The sequence below is a fragment of the Microcaecilia unicolor genome, chromosome 9, assembly GCF_901765095.1.
Source record: "Microcaecilia unicolor chromosome 9, aMicUni1.1, whole genome shotgun sequence".
Classification (NCBI taxonomy): domain Eukaryota; kingdom Metazoa; phylum Chordata; class Amphibia; order Gymnophiona; family Siphonopidae; genus Microcaecilia; species Microcaecilia unicolor.
The window spans coordinates 47,654,023-47,667,361 of NC_044039.1; the positions used below are offsets into that span (position 1 = coordinate 47,654,023).

Here is a 13,339-nt window from a genome sequence, read left to right on the forward strand (position 1 = left end):
CCCTGTGTATCCCATTTTTCCTTTCTGTCCAGCACTGCTCTTCTGTTTCCCTGTCTCTAAGCCCCATCAAAGCCCAATATCTCTTCCCCTTGCCTCTCTGCTCTCTTTTCCCTTCCTCCCACTCCCCCCAGTCCTCTATATCTCCATCTTGGGTGCAGTGTCTTTCCTCCTCTCTCCCTCCTGGGTCCAGTGTCCCCCCCCCCCCCCCCCCCCCCCCCACTTTCTGTCCTTTCCTTTAGTCTATGTCTCTCTCACCCTCTCCCTTCCTTCTGAGCCCCTGGTTGGTCCAGCATCTCCCTCTCCCTCTAACTCCTATGTCCAGTGCCTCTTCCAGTCTGTCCATCCACCCTCCCCCCATCCAGTAGAGCAGCATCTCCTAGCACATGTTTTTATCCCTCCATTTGGCAGATCTGGTATCTGTTCCCTTTCCTTTTCTCCCCTCTTCCCGGTTCCAGCATCCCTTTCCTTTCTCTTTCCAATCACTCCCGGTTCCAGTGTCTGTCCCCTTTCCTTCCCCACCCCCCTTCCTGGTTCCAGCATTCTTCCTATTTCTCCTTCCACCCTCTCCCTCCCTTCCTGTGGTCCCTCTCACTTTTTCTCTTTGTCACCGGTAGTGGCACTGCATCAATTAAATCATCCTGCCTCGAGTCTTTGGGCTTCCCTCTGACACGTTCTGCCCTCGTGGAAGCAGGAAGTTGTATCAATGAGGGCTGAATGCATTATAGGGGAAGACCCAAAGTCCCAAGGCAGGCTGATTTAATTGATGCACTGCTGATACCGGCAGAAAAGGGAAAAACTTAGAGGGACTGCAGGGAGAGAGGGAGGGAGAAGGACAGATGCCGGAACTTGGAAGGAAAGGGAAGAAACAATGTAACCAGGATGGAGGGGAAAAAGAGAGGTGCTGGACCCAGGGAGAGTGATGAAGGCACCTACAGCGGCCTGGTAAGAATTAGGAGCTTGTGGCTGGGGAGGCTTAGAGGGGAATAATCGAACGGTGCCGGCGAAATACATGGCCGGTGATGTATTTTGGCGGTGCCGCAAACAGCTGGCCAGACCCGTATTTTCGAAAACGATGGCCGGCCATCTTTTGTTTCGATAATACGGTTCCGGCCAGCTAAATGCCTTGGATTTGGCCGGGGTTTGAGATGGCCGGCGTCGTTTTTTAGCGATAATGGAAAGTTATGTCGGCCATCTCAAACCCCGGCCAAATCCAAGGCATTTGGCCATGGGAGGAGCCAGCATTTTTAGTGCACTGGCTCCCCTGACATGCCAGGACACCAACCGGGCTCCCTAGGGGTCACTGCGGTGGACTTCAGAAACGCTCCTACGTGCATAGCTCCCTTACTTTGGGAGCTGAGCCCCCCAACCCCCCCCCCCCCCAAAACCCACTACCCACAAATGTACTGCACCCACTAAAACTGCTCCAGGGACCTGCAAACAGCCTCCAGGACTTATTGCTGCTGTATAACTTTGCCACACCAGTTGACACCTGAAGACTAATCTCTTTGAAAAAGTCCTTTATTTGAATAAGCACGTTTACTCACAGTTGACTGCAGATCAGAGGTTGTGCCCCACTGGCAAAGAGTCCCCTGGTACTAAGATAAGCAGTAGGTCAGAGCTGGCACAATGGTGTACAATGCCCTCTTTCAGCACCATTCAAGGTAAGAACTATGTTCTCTAACGTGGGTAACACAGGAAAGGGAACTAAAACTGGCTTACAAAAATGGCCACTACCGCATGGACTACAACAGGAAGCAAAACAGGGCACACTCTGACCCAGTAAGCAGGGGAAAAGCACCAGGGGAGTAGAGCCTACCAACTACCAATACCTACACCCACCACAATGCATTGCTGATGTGACTCTGCAGTGCAAATAACAGAAAAGGTGTCACACTCACACCAGAGCCACATCACAGGAAAAGGCTGTCGGAGGACAGAACACATTCTGCTGTCATGGAGGTGAGTACGGCATTTGAGGCTGGCATACAGGCTGGAAACAAAAATGTTTAAAGTGGGATGTTTTGGGTGGGAGGGAGTTAGTGACCACTGGGGGAGTACGGGGAGGTCATCTCTGCTTCCTTCCGGTGGTCATGTGGTCAGTTTGGGCACCTTTTTGAGGCTTGGTCATGAAAATAAAAGGACCAAGTAAACCCGGCGAAATACTGCTTAACGCCGTATTTTTTTTTTCATTATCGGCGAAAGCCGGCTATCTGGTAGCCACGCCCATACACACCCATGTCCCGCCTTCGCTTCACCGCTGACACGCCCCTTTGAACTTTCGCTGGCGAGGCAATGGGAAAGCGGCGATGCTGTCAAAAAAAGCAGCTTTCGATTATACCAATTTCGCCGCTTTTCCAAGATCGCTGGCCATCTCCCGATTTGTGTCGGGAAATGGCCGGCGATCACTTTCGATTATGAGCTGGTTAGCCTCCCCAAGCTTCTTATACTGGGCACCTACGGAATCGTGAGATGAGGGGATGAGCAAGCAAGGAAAGAAAAGGTGCCAGTACACTATACCAGTGCATACTAGCATGAAAAAAGCCCTGGGTATATTGCTTCACAAATTCTGGGATCAAAGCAGTACGCTGCACTGCCCATCAAGAGCTACATTCTACATATGGTGCCAAAACAAATCGGCAGTAAAAAAAAGCGCTATTCTATAAGCCATGCTTAAAGTTATGCACAATTTATAGAATAGCACGTATGCCTGGGAATTGTGCATGTCATCAGCACTGAGCATTAAGGACCAGTGTTGCAGTACTGTTGCCGCGGTATTTTTCCGGTGCTGTGGCCAATATTCAATTTTATTTATTTATTTTATTTATTTGTTACATTTGTATCCCACATTTTCCCACCTATTTGCAGGCTCAATGTGGCTTACATAATACCATAAAGGCGTTCACCAGTCGGTTGATAACAAATACAAGGTTGTATTGTGGTCGAATGACGTAGGTGTGTGTTAGGCACCTTGAAGGTCGAAGGGGATGAAGATTGTATATTGTCCATTACGATCGTTGGTTGTGCTGTGTTGCTGGGTCTTGAGATTTACGTTGGATCGGTGGGGTAAGCCTTTTTGAAGAGGTTGGTTTTTAGTGATTTTCTGAAGTTTAGATGGTCATGAATTATTTTTACAGCTTTTGGGAGTCCATTCCATAGTTGTGCGCTTACGTAGGAGAAGCTGGATGCATAAGTTGTTCTGTATTTAAGTCCTTTGCAATTTGGGTAGTGTAAGCTTAGGTATGATCGTGATGGTCCGATTCTGTTTCTGGTTGGTAGATCTATGAGGTCTGTCATGTATCCTGGGACTACGCCGTAGATAATTTTGTGGACAAAGGTGCAGATTTTGAAGATGATACGTTCTTTGATTGGGAACCAGTGCAGCTTTTCTCGGAGGGGTTTAGCACTTTCGAAAGGTGATTTACCAAATATCAGCCTGGCAGCTATGTTTTGGGCTCCTGGCTGGTTAAATCACTTGAGTGGTGCTATCCACTGATATTCAGCAACAGCTAACCAGTTAGTGCCAATGAATATCACCACAGACCGCTAAAATGAAAGTCGGCTACTTTGTGAGCAGCCAGCACATAACCGACCAACTCAGACTGCATAAAACACAGTCCTATATTTATACAATGTCACTTAGATGGTTATGTGCTGAATATCGCACTTAGTCGCATAAGAGATAGCCGGCAACATAAACCTGGATCTTCAATGCTGGTACCTCAACATGAACCGGCATTGAATATTCAGGAATAACACCATGGTGGCTAGAAAATGCTCACTGCTGCCTGCTTAATATCTACCCCTTAGCTATTTACATCAAGATGTTTTAAATTAACAGACAGCACAGGGAGTAAGCAAAGGTGGAACATATATATATTTTTTTATTATTTGGATTTTGCGCACACCTTTTCAGTGGTAGCTGAAGGTGAGTTACATTCAGGTACACTGGGTATTTCCATGTCCTTCTCATAATCTAAGTTTGTACCTGAGGCAATAGAGGGTTAAGTGACGTGCCCAAGATCACAAGGAGCAGCAGTGGGATTTAAAGTGGCCATTTCTGGATGTCAAGAGTTGTGCTAGTGGCGTAGCAAGGGGGGCTGCCACCCGGGGCGGTTCGCCGTTGCACCCCCCCCCCCCCCCGGGTGCAGCACGATGACATCCCCCCCCCCCCCGACCCAGTGCCTACCCTTCTCAACTCCGTCCAACCAGCTCCCGCACCCTACCTTTAAAGAAATCTCAGAAGCCGTGGCAAGGCACAGCGCTTCACGCCTGCATGTAAAATAAGTGTGGATCGTCTCATCCGGCCTTCCCTCACTCTGTCTGTGCCGCCCTTGCGGAAATAGGAAGTTGCGTCAGCGGAGGGCGGGACAGAGTGAGGGAAGGCCCGATGAGACGATCCACACTTGTTTTACATGCAGGCGTGAGGCACTGCGCCTCGCCTCGCCGCCTCGCCTCGCCACGACTTCCGAGATTTCTTTAAAGGTAGGGTGCGGGAGCTGGTTGGACGGAGCTGAGGGTAGGCACTGGGTCTAGGGGTGTTGATGCGCTGAGGGGGGGGGGTGTCATCGTACTGCACCCGGGGGGGGAGCTGGCAGGGAGCACCCCCCTTGAGCTGACACCCGAGGCAGACCGCCCCCCCACCCCCCCCCCCTTGCTATGCCACTGAGCTGTGCTCTAACCACTAGACCACTCCTCCACTCCACAGATAAGATAGAGTAACAGGAGTTTGATAAGTATGATTAACAAGGAAAAAAATTCACATGGAGTCATAAAAGATGTTTATGTCATAAGCAACACTGGCTGCAGTAAGTGCAGCCAATGTTAGTCTTTGGGGCCAATATTCAGCTGGTGGGAGGCAGTCCACATAAGTGCCACGTTTGGCGCTAACCCCAGATATTCAATGCCGGGCCATTTCCAGTGACCGTCATTGAATATATGGTTTCATTTTTGAACGCCGGAACTTAGCCTGTTAGGCCAATATTCAGCGCTATGCAGTCTATTTAACCCAGTTCTGAATATCAGCACTAACTTGCTATATCGCGTGATATTCAGTGGAGATAAATGGCTATCTTTTGATGAATATTAGCAGTTAACTGGCTAACCACTATTTAACTGGCCAGGAGCTGTTCCTAGCCTATTAAATAGAGTTGAATATCTGTTCAAAGCAGTTCACAATAAAATACATTCACAATCAAATTATACAAAAACAAATGCCTACACATAATCTGTTCACAAAATCTGATTTCACCCATGCAGCATATCATATCTAAGCTTGAATAAACAAGTTAGAAAAAAATAACAAACAATAATCAAATCATATCCTGGAAAAACCAAGCTTTCAACCTTCTTGAAATTTAAGGACACTAATTTCAAGCCTAAGATCTATTGGCAGAGCATTCCTCAAAGTGGGAGCCATAACTGAAAACATCCTGGATCTCAGCCGTTGGCCTTTGATCTCCTTCAAGGTGGGTACTTCCAGTAATAGATCTTGACTTGATCTCAAAGCCTGTTTGGCATATATCTTTCCAGCCTATTATGCAATTATTCCGGACTTGTATTTTCAATGTGTGTGTGTTACTATCTGGTTAGCTGCTTCTTCCATCAAAGATTTGGGAGAGAAGCCAGGCTTTCACTTGCTTCCTAAAGTAGAGGTAGTCTTTTGTTTTAATCATTTCCATAATAAATGTAACTCCCTAATCCCTTATTGGAGTGTAGGAGTAGCCTAATGGTTAGAGCAACAGGCTGGGAACCAGACCAAGTTCCAATCCCATGGCTCCTTGTGGCAAGTCACTTAACCCTCCGTGTCTCAGGAGAAGGCAATGCAAACCATTCCTGTATCATGCCAAAAAAGCCACAAAAGGGGGGGGGGGTCCCCCTTATTATGTGGTCACCAGGAGTCAACTTTTACTCAAGGGCACAGTGGAGTTGGCAGTATGTTGGTGAGAATCTTTTTTTAGGGCTGCATTTCCAAAGAAGGATGTGGAAAACTGTAAAGCTGTTTATAGCTATTCTGCATGCAGTTTTAGATTCTTTAATTTGTAGTTTGTCAGTTTGTATTTTGTATTTCTTATCTTTTCATTACTTTTTATTCTTTAGTTTATTTAGGGCTGCATTTTGATGAAAGTTTATAATAACACTTAATAGCTTGATTAAAGGTATGCTATTTTATTTCCGCCCACTGCAGCTCCTTGTGACTCTGGGCAATGGAGGGTTAAGTGACTAGCCCAAGGTCATAAAGAGCTGCTGTGGAAAAAGATAAATAAATAGCATACCTTTAATTGCAGCCCTACTTTGTTTGATCTCTCTTTTCTACATTCCTTTCTGTCTGTCCTGTCCTATTAATTAATTGGTGTTCCTGTTTTTCTTATTTATAGTCTGTACACTGCCTTGTGTGTTCATCCGTTTAGACGACATAGCAAATACTTAAACATCTGGATCTGAAAATCCTTCATTTGTCCTATTTGTATGTCTTGAATAGATTGCAAGCTCTGTGAAGCAGAGATTTTCTTACGTGTTTGTTCACAGCACTGCATACATCTAGTAGCACTATAAAAATAATAAGTAATAGTAGTAGCAATACATGCTTTGGTCATACGTTGTGATATATATCACAGATAGGTATAAATAGATCACTTTACCTCAGTGGCGTAGCAGGGGGGGCTGCCACCTGGGGCGGGGCAGTTTGCCGTTGCACCCCCCTCCCCCGGGTGCAGCACGATGACACCCCCCCCCCCCCCCCCGACGACCAGCTCCCGCACCCTACCTTTAAAAAGAATACCGGGAGTCGTGCCTGCCCTGCACGTACAAGAAATGTGGACCGTCGGCTCTTCCCTCGCTCTGTCCCGCCCTCCGCTGACGCAACTTCCTATTTCCGCAAGAGCGGGACAGAGTGAGAGAAGAGCCGACGATCCACATTTCTTGTACGTGCAGGGCAGGCGCGACTCCCGATATTCTTTTTAAAGGTGGGGGGGTGTCGATTCGCTGAGGGGGGGAGCTGGCAGAGAGCACCCCCTCCCGAGCTGACACCCGGGGTGGACCCCCCCCCCCTTGCTACGCCACTGCTTTACCTAAGTCCCTTTCTTTGCCTGAACTAATGAGACCATAAAGCTCAGAGCGGTGACATGGAACCGGTTTCTTAGCAATGAGATCTTGCCAGTTCTGCTCCACTTTGGGAGACAAACTTTGCATAACTTTGAGAGACAAACTTTGCATAATTTCCCTCATTCTATAACTCTAGCCACTAAATGTAAGTGCCATTTTTGTGCTAAAATTAATTAATGCTAGCACTTACACAGTACTATTCTATAAATGATGTGTGCAACTCACTTAGGGGTCCTTTTACTAAGCCACAGTAAAAAGTGGCCTGCGCTAGTGTGGGCGTGTGCTTTTGGTGCATGCAGAGCCAATTTTTTACTGCATTTGGGAAAAAAAGCTTTTTTTCAATGGGGGCAGTAAATGGCCGTACACTAGAATTAAAGGTAGAACACAGATATTTACTGCTTGAGCCCTTACCGCCACCCATTAACCTAGCAGTAAGGACACACGCACTATACATGTGGTACTTATGCAGCATGTGCCAATGTGGCCGCACTGCCGATTACTGCTAGGAACACCCCCACCCCATGGTAGAAATATTTCTACCACAGGAAATAGCTCATGCCAACTTTGACATTACCGCCAGGTGGGTGTACTAACCGGGCGGTAGTGTTGATTTGGTGCATGCTACACTTGAGGTAGCCCTATCGCCACTTTGTAAAAGAGTCCTTTAGTACATGATTGCAAAGGGAAAGTGCATGGGCCGGACCAACATTTATGCACATAACGTACAGAATACTGTAAGTTACATGCTAAAGTTCCACATTTAGGTGTGTGCATTTATACCTGTTGTTGACATGGTGTAGGTGGGTGCACCTAAATGTAGGCACATTAATGCTAACTTGTGCTAACATTCTATTCTGCATCTAGGCATCTAGGTGCCTAGTTATAGAAATGCCCCCAAAATGATTTAACAAGAGGCCCCCAAGAGCCTCTTCTAGTATATCACTGAGTTTGAGGAAGATAGAGGTATATGGAAAGACACTTACTCTAGGACATCACGATTAAACTGCTTCTTACTGTTTCCTAGGAACTCTCCGATCATCTGCCGACTGAGCCCTTTCCTCTGGAGCAGGAAATGTGCTACTCCAATTGGAGTGTCTGGAATGAAGCCTTGAGATACCAGGAACTGAATTCCTTTGTCTGGATTTCTGGAAAAGAGAAGCATTCATGAATCATTAATGTCAAAACTAGCTTTCTAGCTGGAATTCAGCAGGTTAAATTTGGTTTAAATGGTAGAAAAATAGGTTAAAGAGATTTTTATGTTGTGAGGTTCCCTGGGATAACTCAGCCACATATACTGTAGAAGCACAGACTACCAGCCTAATGGCTGTCATCTATTTTAAAAATGTTCTGGTGAGAACCTGTCAGATTTTCAAGACATTCACAATGAATATGCATGTGATAAATTTGCATGCACTACCTCAGTTGTGTGCAAATCTATCTCATGCATATTCATTGTGGATATCCTGAAAAATCTGACCTAACTGTGGCATTTGAAGACTGGAGTTGCCTGTCCCTGTGTTAGAAGAATGATCACCACTAGATTAACTCAGTGGTGTTCAAAACCTTTAAATGAGGTACCCTGCTGCAGCATATGGGCAAATTTTCAGGTCCCTCTCAACTCTCCATTTATTATTTAGCCTCTTTCTTTCTCTCTCCACTTCCACCTTCTTATTGATCATCCTCTGCCCTATTTCTCATGTCATCTTCCTCTGTTTGCCATCTCTTCCCCTTCCAGGTTGCTCTCGCTACCTTTCCTCCATTTTCAGTTTCCTTTACCCCTCTTTTAGGTTGTTCTTTGACCCATTCTCTTTCACATGCATTTCTCCATCCTTGTCTCCCATTTTTTTTTGCTCTCATACACCTTGCTTGTTCCCATCTTCACTCCATGTACTTCCTTCTAGCTCCTTTCAACCATCCTTCTCTCTTCCTTATTTAGGTTGCACTCCCCTTACCTTTCCAAGTTCATCCTTTTCCACACCCTTTTTAGGTTATTCCTTCTCTATCTCCTCCCAGGTTCATCTATCCCCTCCCCTTTCATTTCCCTCTCAGATGATCCCCTCCTTTCTGAGATTCCCTACTCTTGGACTTATGTTTTTTTTTTTTGGGGGGGGGGGGGAGGGAGGGTTCCCTCCCTAGGCTACTGAACTTAAAAGTGATAGCACAAACATAATATCAAAGAAAAGCACCAAGGGCCTTCAAAATCGGGACACAGTTTCTTTATTCATACAGCTTGAACATCAATTCCTTCCTAAATGACCTGACACGGGCCGTGTTTCAGCACACAGCACCTGTGTCAGGGATCTATCAGTGAAGTGGTGGTTTCTAGGAACAAGCTAGGGTTTTCTTCTGTGATGCTAACAAATTAGATGATTGTCCCACTTCTTACAAAACTAATGCACTGGATTGTCCGGTAAGACTGAAGTCAGAGCCATCCCGTTGAGCTTTGATAAATGAATCAAACACAAATAACAGCATTTCAGGGATACAATGAAGGTGTCTTCCCAGCCCCAAGACTAGTCTTGTTCATTTTCATTCCAACTAGGAAGCGTATGCATGTGGATGGAGGCAACAGCCAGGGAGCCCAGACTGCACCTGTGGAGGGCACCTATTTTAAGATATTTTATATATAAATAGGCACCTTCTTTATAAAATACTAGCCCAAGTGGCCAAAAATGCACCTTAATTTAAAACACATTTGTAGTGCACTGATCTCCCTCACATGCCAGGACACCAACCGGGCACCCTAGGGGCACTGCAGTGGACTTCACAAATTGATCCCAGGTGCATAGCTCCCTTACCTTGGGTGGTGAGCCCCCCCAAAACCCACACCCCACAACTGTACACCACTACCATAGCCCTAAGGGGTGTAGAGTCCCAATAAATTATTTTGGCTTTTAACATCTGTGACTTCAGTATGGTCCTTCTGGATATCTTCCGCTTCACTTGTTGGTTCTCGGTAGAGGCTCCATTCCTGCCTGGTACCCTCCCAGACACTAGCGCCCCTGCCATGCTTATCATGCTTACTGTGTTGCACCAGCCCTGTGTATACTGGCCTCACTGTGTTTATCCTGGCTGTAACCCACCTTGAGCAGTAACTTGAACCAAATAAAAAATATATAAAATCATTTGTTCTGCATTTCAGTATTCCTTAGCAACCCTTACATGTTGGACCTCCACTATATAATATCTGGCCAGTATTCAGCTGGTAGCGGTCATCGTTTTTTAAATGTTGACTGTCACTGGTTTAATTAGCCTCAGATATTCAGTGCCTGGCACTGACATTGGCCACCAGATCTTATGCGGATCCCAGCTGGGACCCACATAAGACACTTATATAGGCCCCGGCTGAATATTTGCCAGGACCTGAATAAGGGATACAGGTGTCCTCTAATCCTCTAATGCTCTCTGCTCCCCCCTGATTCCAATTCCCCCCCCCCCCCAAGAACAAGATGAAGTCCCTCTCTGATCCTCCTTCCCAACCCCCACCCCTACCCCCAATAAGCAAGATCCCTCTCCCAGCTCCCACTTAGGTCCAAAAAAACTCCCCCTCCTCCACTCACAATAACACCCCCTGGGAACTCAACTCATTCCTGTCCCTAGTGGCTGCCTCCCAAAAATGACTGCTGTGACCTCTAGTGGTAGCCTTGCAATACTTTGGTGATAGCACATTTTTAGAATACAGCCACTAGGGACAGGAATGAGTGGAGTTCACTCCTGCTGTCATCGCCCTGACTGGACCAGAAGGGACTTTAGGTAGGCCCAAAGGGGTGCTATGGTGAGTGGAAGAGAGCAAGTTCATATGGACCTGAGCAGAGGGAGCTGGGGTATCTTGCTCATTGGAGGGTAGGAGGGAGGATAGGAGGGGGGGGGGGGGGCTATATCTTGTTCTGGGGGGGGGGGGCACGAGTTCAGGCCAGGTCCCAAAAGTTCAATTTTTCTGTCCTAATTTTATGTCATTGCTCAGCCAATTAACAGACTGAAAATTGCAGCTAAATGGCTAAGCTCTTGTGCTGCCCTAACTCTGCCCCCGGATCGCCCACAATCAAGCCAGTTTCAGTATGTGCAGTTAGAGGGATATTTAGTGACACTGTCTGGTTAAGTAAATGTCTCCGGAGAGCACCACACAAGTGACTGAAACAGCCCGGAGCCTCTTCTGGCTGTTTAAGTCACTTTGAATATCCCCTATATCCTTTGCAAAAAAAAACCCTTCCATTTAGCTGAGCACCCCCAACCCACTAGATAATAGACAATTCTATAATTACTTAGTGATATGAACTCCACAACACCTAAATTGTTTATGTAGTTTTACTTTCACTGAAGCAGTCTGTACACTTCTATGAGGAAATGTGAGAAAACATAAAAAGTGCTGAGTATAAGGCAGCCGACTCACCCCAGGTCAACCAAACAGGCTAATCCAGTCCTGGGTTTTCTTCATTCCATGCATGGGTTTCTAGTTTTGAATTTCCCATTAACTTCGCTGAGAAAATCAGAATTACAAATCCATGTAAATAGGGAAATCCATGTAAATAGGGAAAATGTTTCTCAGAGATGCAAAGTTACCCAGTTCCATGCTGAAATTTTTGGGACAGTCCAGAATTTCTGACAAGGATGGGGGTCATTACTTTTTAAAAGTACTTAAGTAAAAAGTAAAAGTACTGGCTTCAAACATAGTAAAGTAAAAGTAGAAAGTCTTATCCAAAAAAATACTCAAGTAAAAGTAATAAAGTACAGTTCTTAAAGCTACTTTTTTTACTACAGTGTAAAAAGTTTTCTTAACAAATTGGACCACAGAATCTAATATATTCATAAGCCAATGTCCGGGGGGAATGGGGGGGGGGGGGGTGTCACACAAGGTCCTTCCTAGAAAAAAAACAACACCCTGAACACTTGATGCTAACAGAATATCCAGCCGTTTTCACATATGAACAGAGGTAGCCAGCCCCTCATGAAGTATACAGTAAGTAACCACAAACTAAAAGCAGAAATATGTAGACAAAAGTTAAACTGAATCTCCAAAAAGCCATAGAGGGGCATAATCGAACGGGGCCGGCCATCTATATGAGCGGCCATCTCTAAGGCCGGCCCTGTAAAGTGGCATACCCAACTGTATTATCGAAACAAGATGGCCGGCCATCTTTCGTTTCAATAATATGGTCGGGGCCGGCCAAATCTCAACATTTGGGCCCGCGTTAGAGATGGCCAGCATTACAGATCGCCGCCATTGGTTTCATGCTGATAATGGAAACTAATGACGGACATCTCAAACCCAGCCAAATCCAAGCCATTTGGTCGTGGGAGGAGCCAGCATTTATAGTGCACTGGTCCCCCTCACATGCCAGGACACCAACTGGGCACCCTAGGGGGCACTGCAGTGGACTTCACAAATTGCTTCCAGGTGCATAGCTCCCTTACCTTGTGTGCTGAGCCCCCCAAAAAACCCCAAACCCACTCCCCACAATTATACAACACTACCATAGCCCTTATGGGTGAAGGGGGGCACCTACATGTGGGTACAGTGGGTTTCGGGTGGGTTTTGGAGGCTCACATTTATCACAAGTGTAACAGGTAGGGGGGATGGGCCTGGGTCCGCCTGCCTGAAGTCCACTGCAGTACCCACTAAAAACTGCTCCAGGGACCTGCATAGTGTTGTGATGGAACTGGGTATGACATTTCAGACTGGCATAGAGGCTGGCACAAAAATGTTTATAATTTTTTGGGGGTGGAAGGGGGTAGGTGACCACTGGAGGAGTAAGGGGAGGTGATCCCCAATTCCCTCGGTGGTCATCTGCTCAGTTGGGGCACTTTTTTGAGGCTTGGTCCTAAAAATAAATGGACCAAGTAAAGCCGGCCAAGTGCTCGTGAGAGCCGGCCTTCTTTTTTCCATTATCGGCCGAAGCCAGCCATCTGGTAACCACTCCCCCATCCCGCCTTCGGTACACTGCCGACACGCCCCCTTGAACTTTCACCGGCTCCGCGACGGAAAGCAGTTGAAGCCGGCCAAAATCGGCTTTCAATTATACCGATTTGGCTGGGTTTATGAGATGGCCTGCCATCTCCCGATTTGTGTCGGAAGATGGCCGGCCTTCTCGTTCGAAAATAAGCAGGATACTCTGCATACAGTGCAAAACCAAAGAAATAGAAACAGTGACATGTCCCTTTGTACCATGCAAAATATTAACAGTACAGGTGTCAATTTCAAAAACTTACATATTCCAATTGAAATATTAAAACATTAACA

At 46.4% G+C, this 13,339-nt stretch overlaps 1 protein-coding gene across 1 annotated transcript in view; it reads right to left on the reverse strand.

Annotated features, from left to right (window-relative positions):
• IQSEC3 (IQ motif and Sec7 domain 3) overlaps positions 1 to 13,339 on the reverse strand; it is a 192,972-nt gene that overhangs the window by 104,982 nt on the left and 74,651 nt on the right. Inside the window, exon 3 of the mRNA XM_030214368.1 lies at positions 8,085 to 8,246. Coding sequence (XP_030070228.1) covers positions 8,085 to 8,246 — 162 coding nt within the window. The remainder of the gene's footprint in view (positions 1 to 8,084; positions 8,247 to 13,339) is intronic.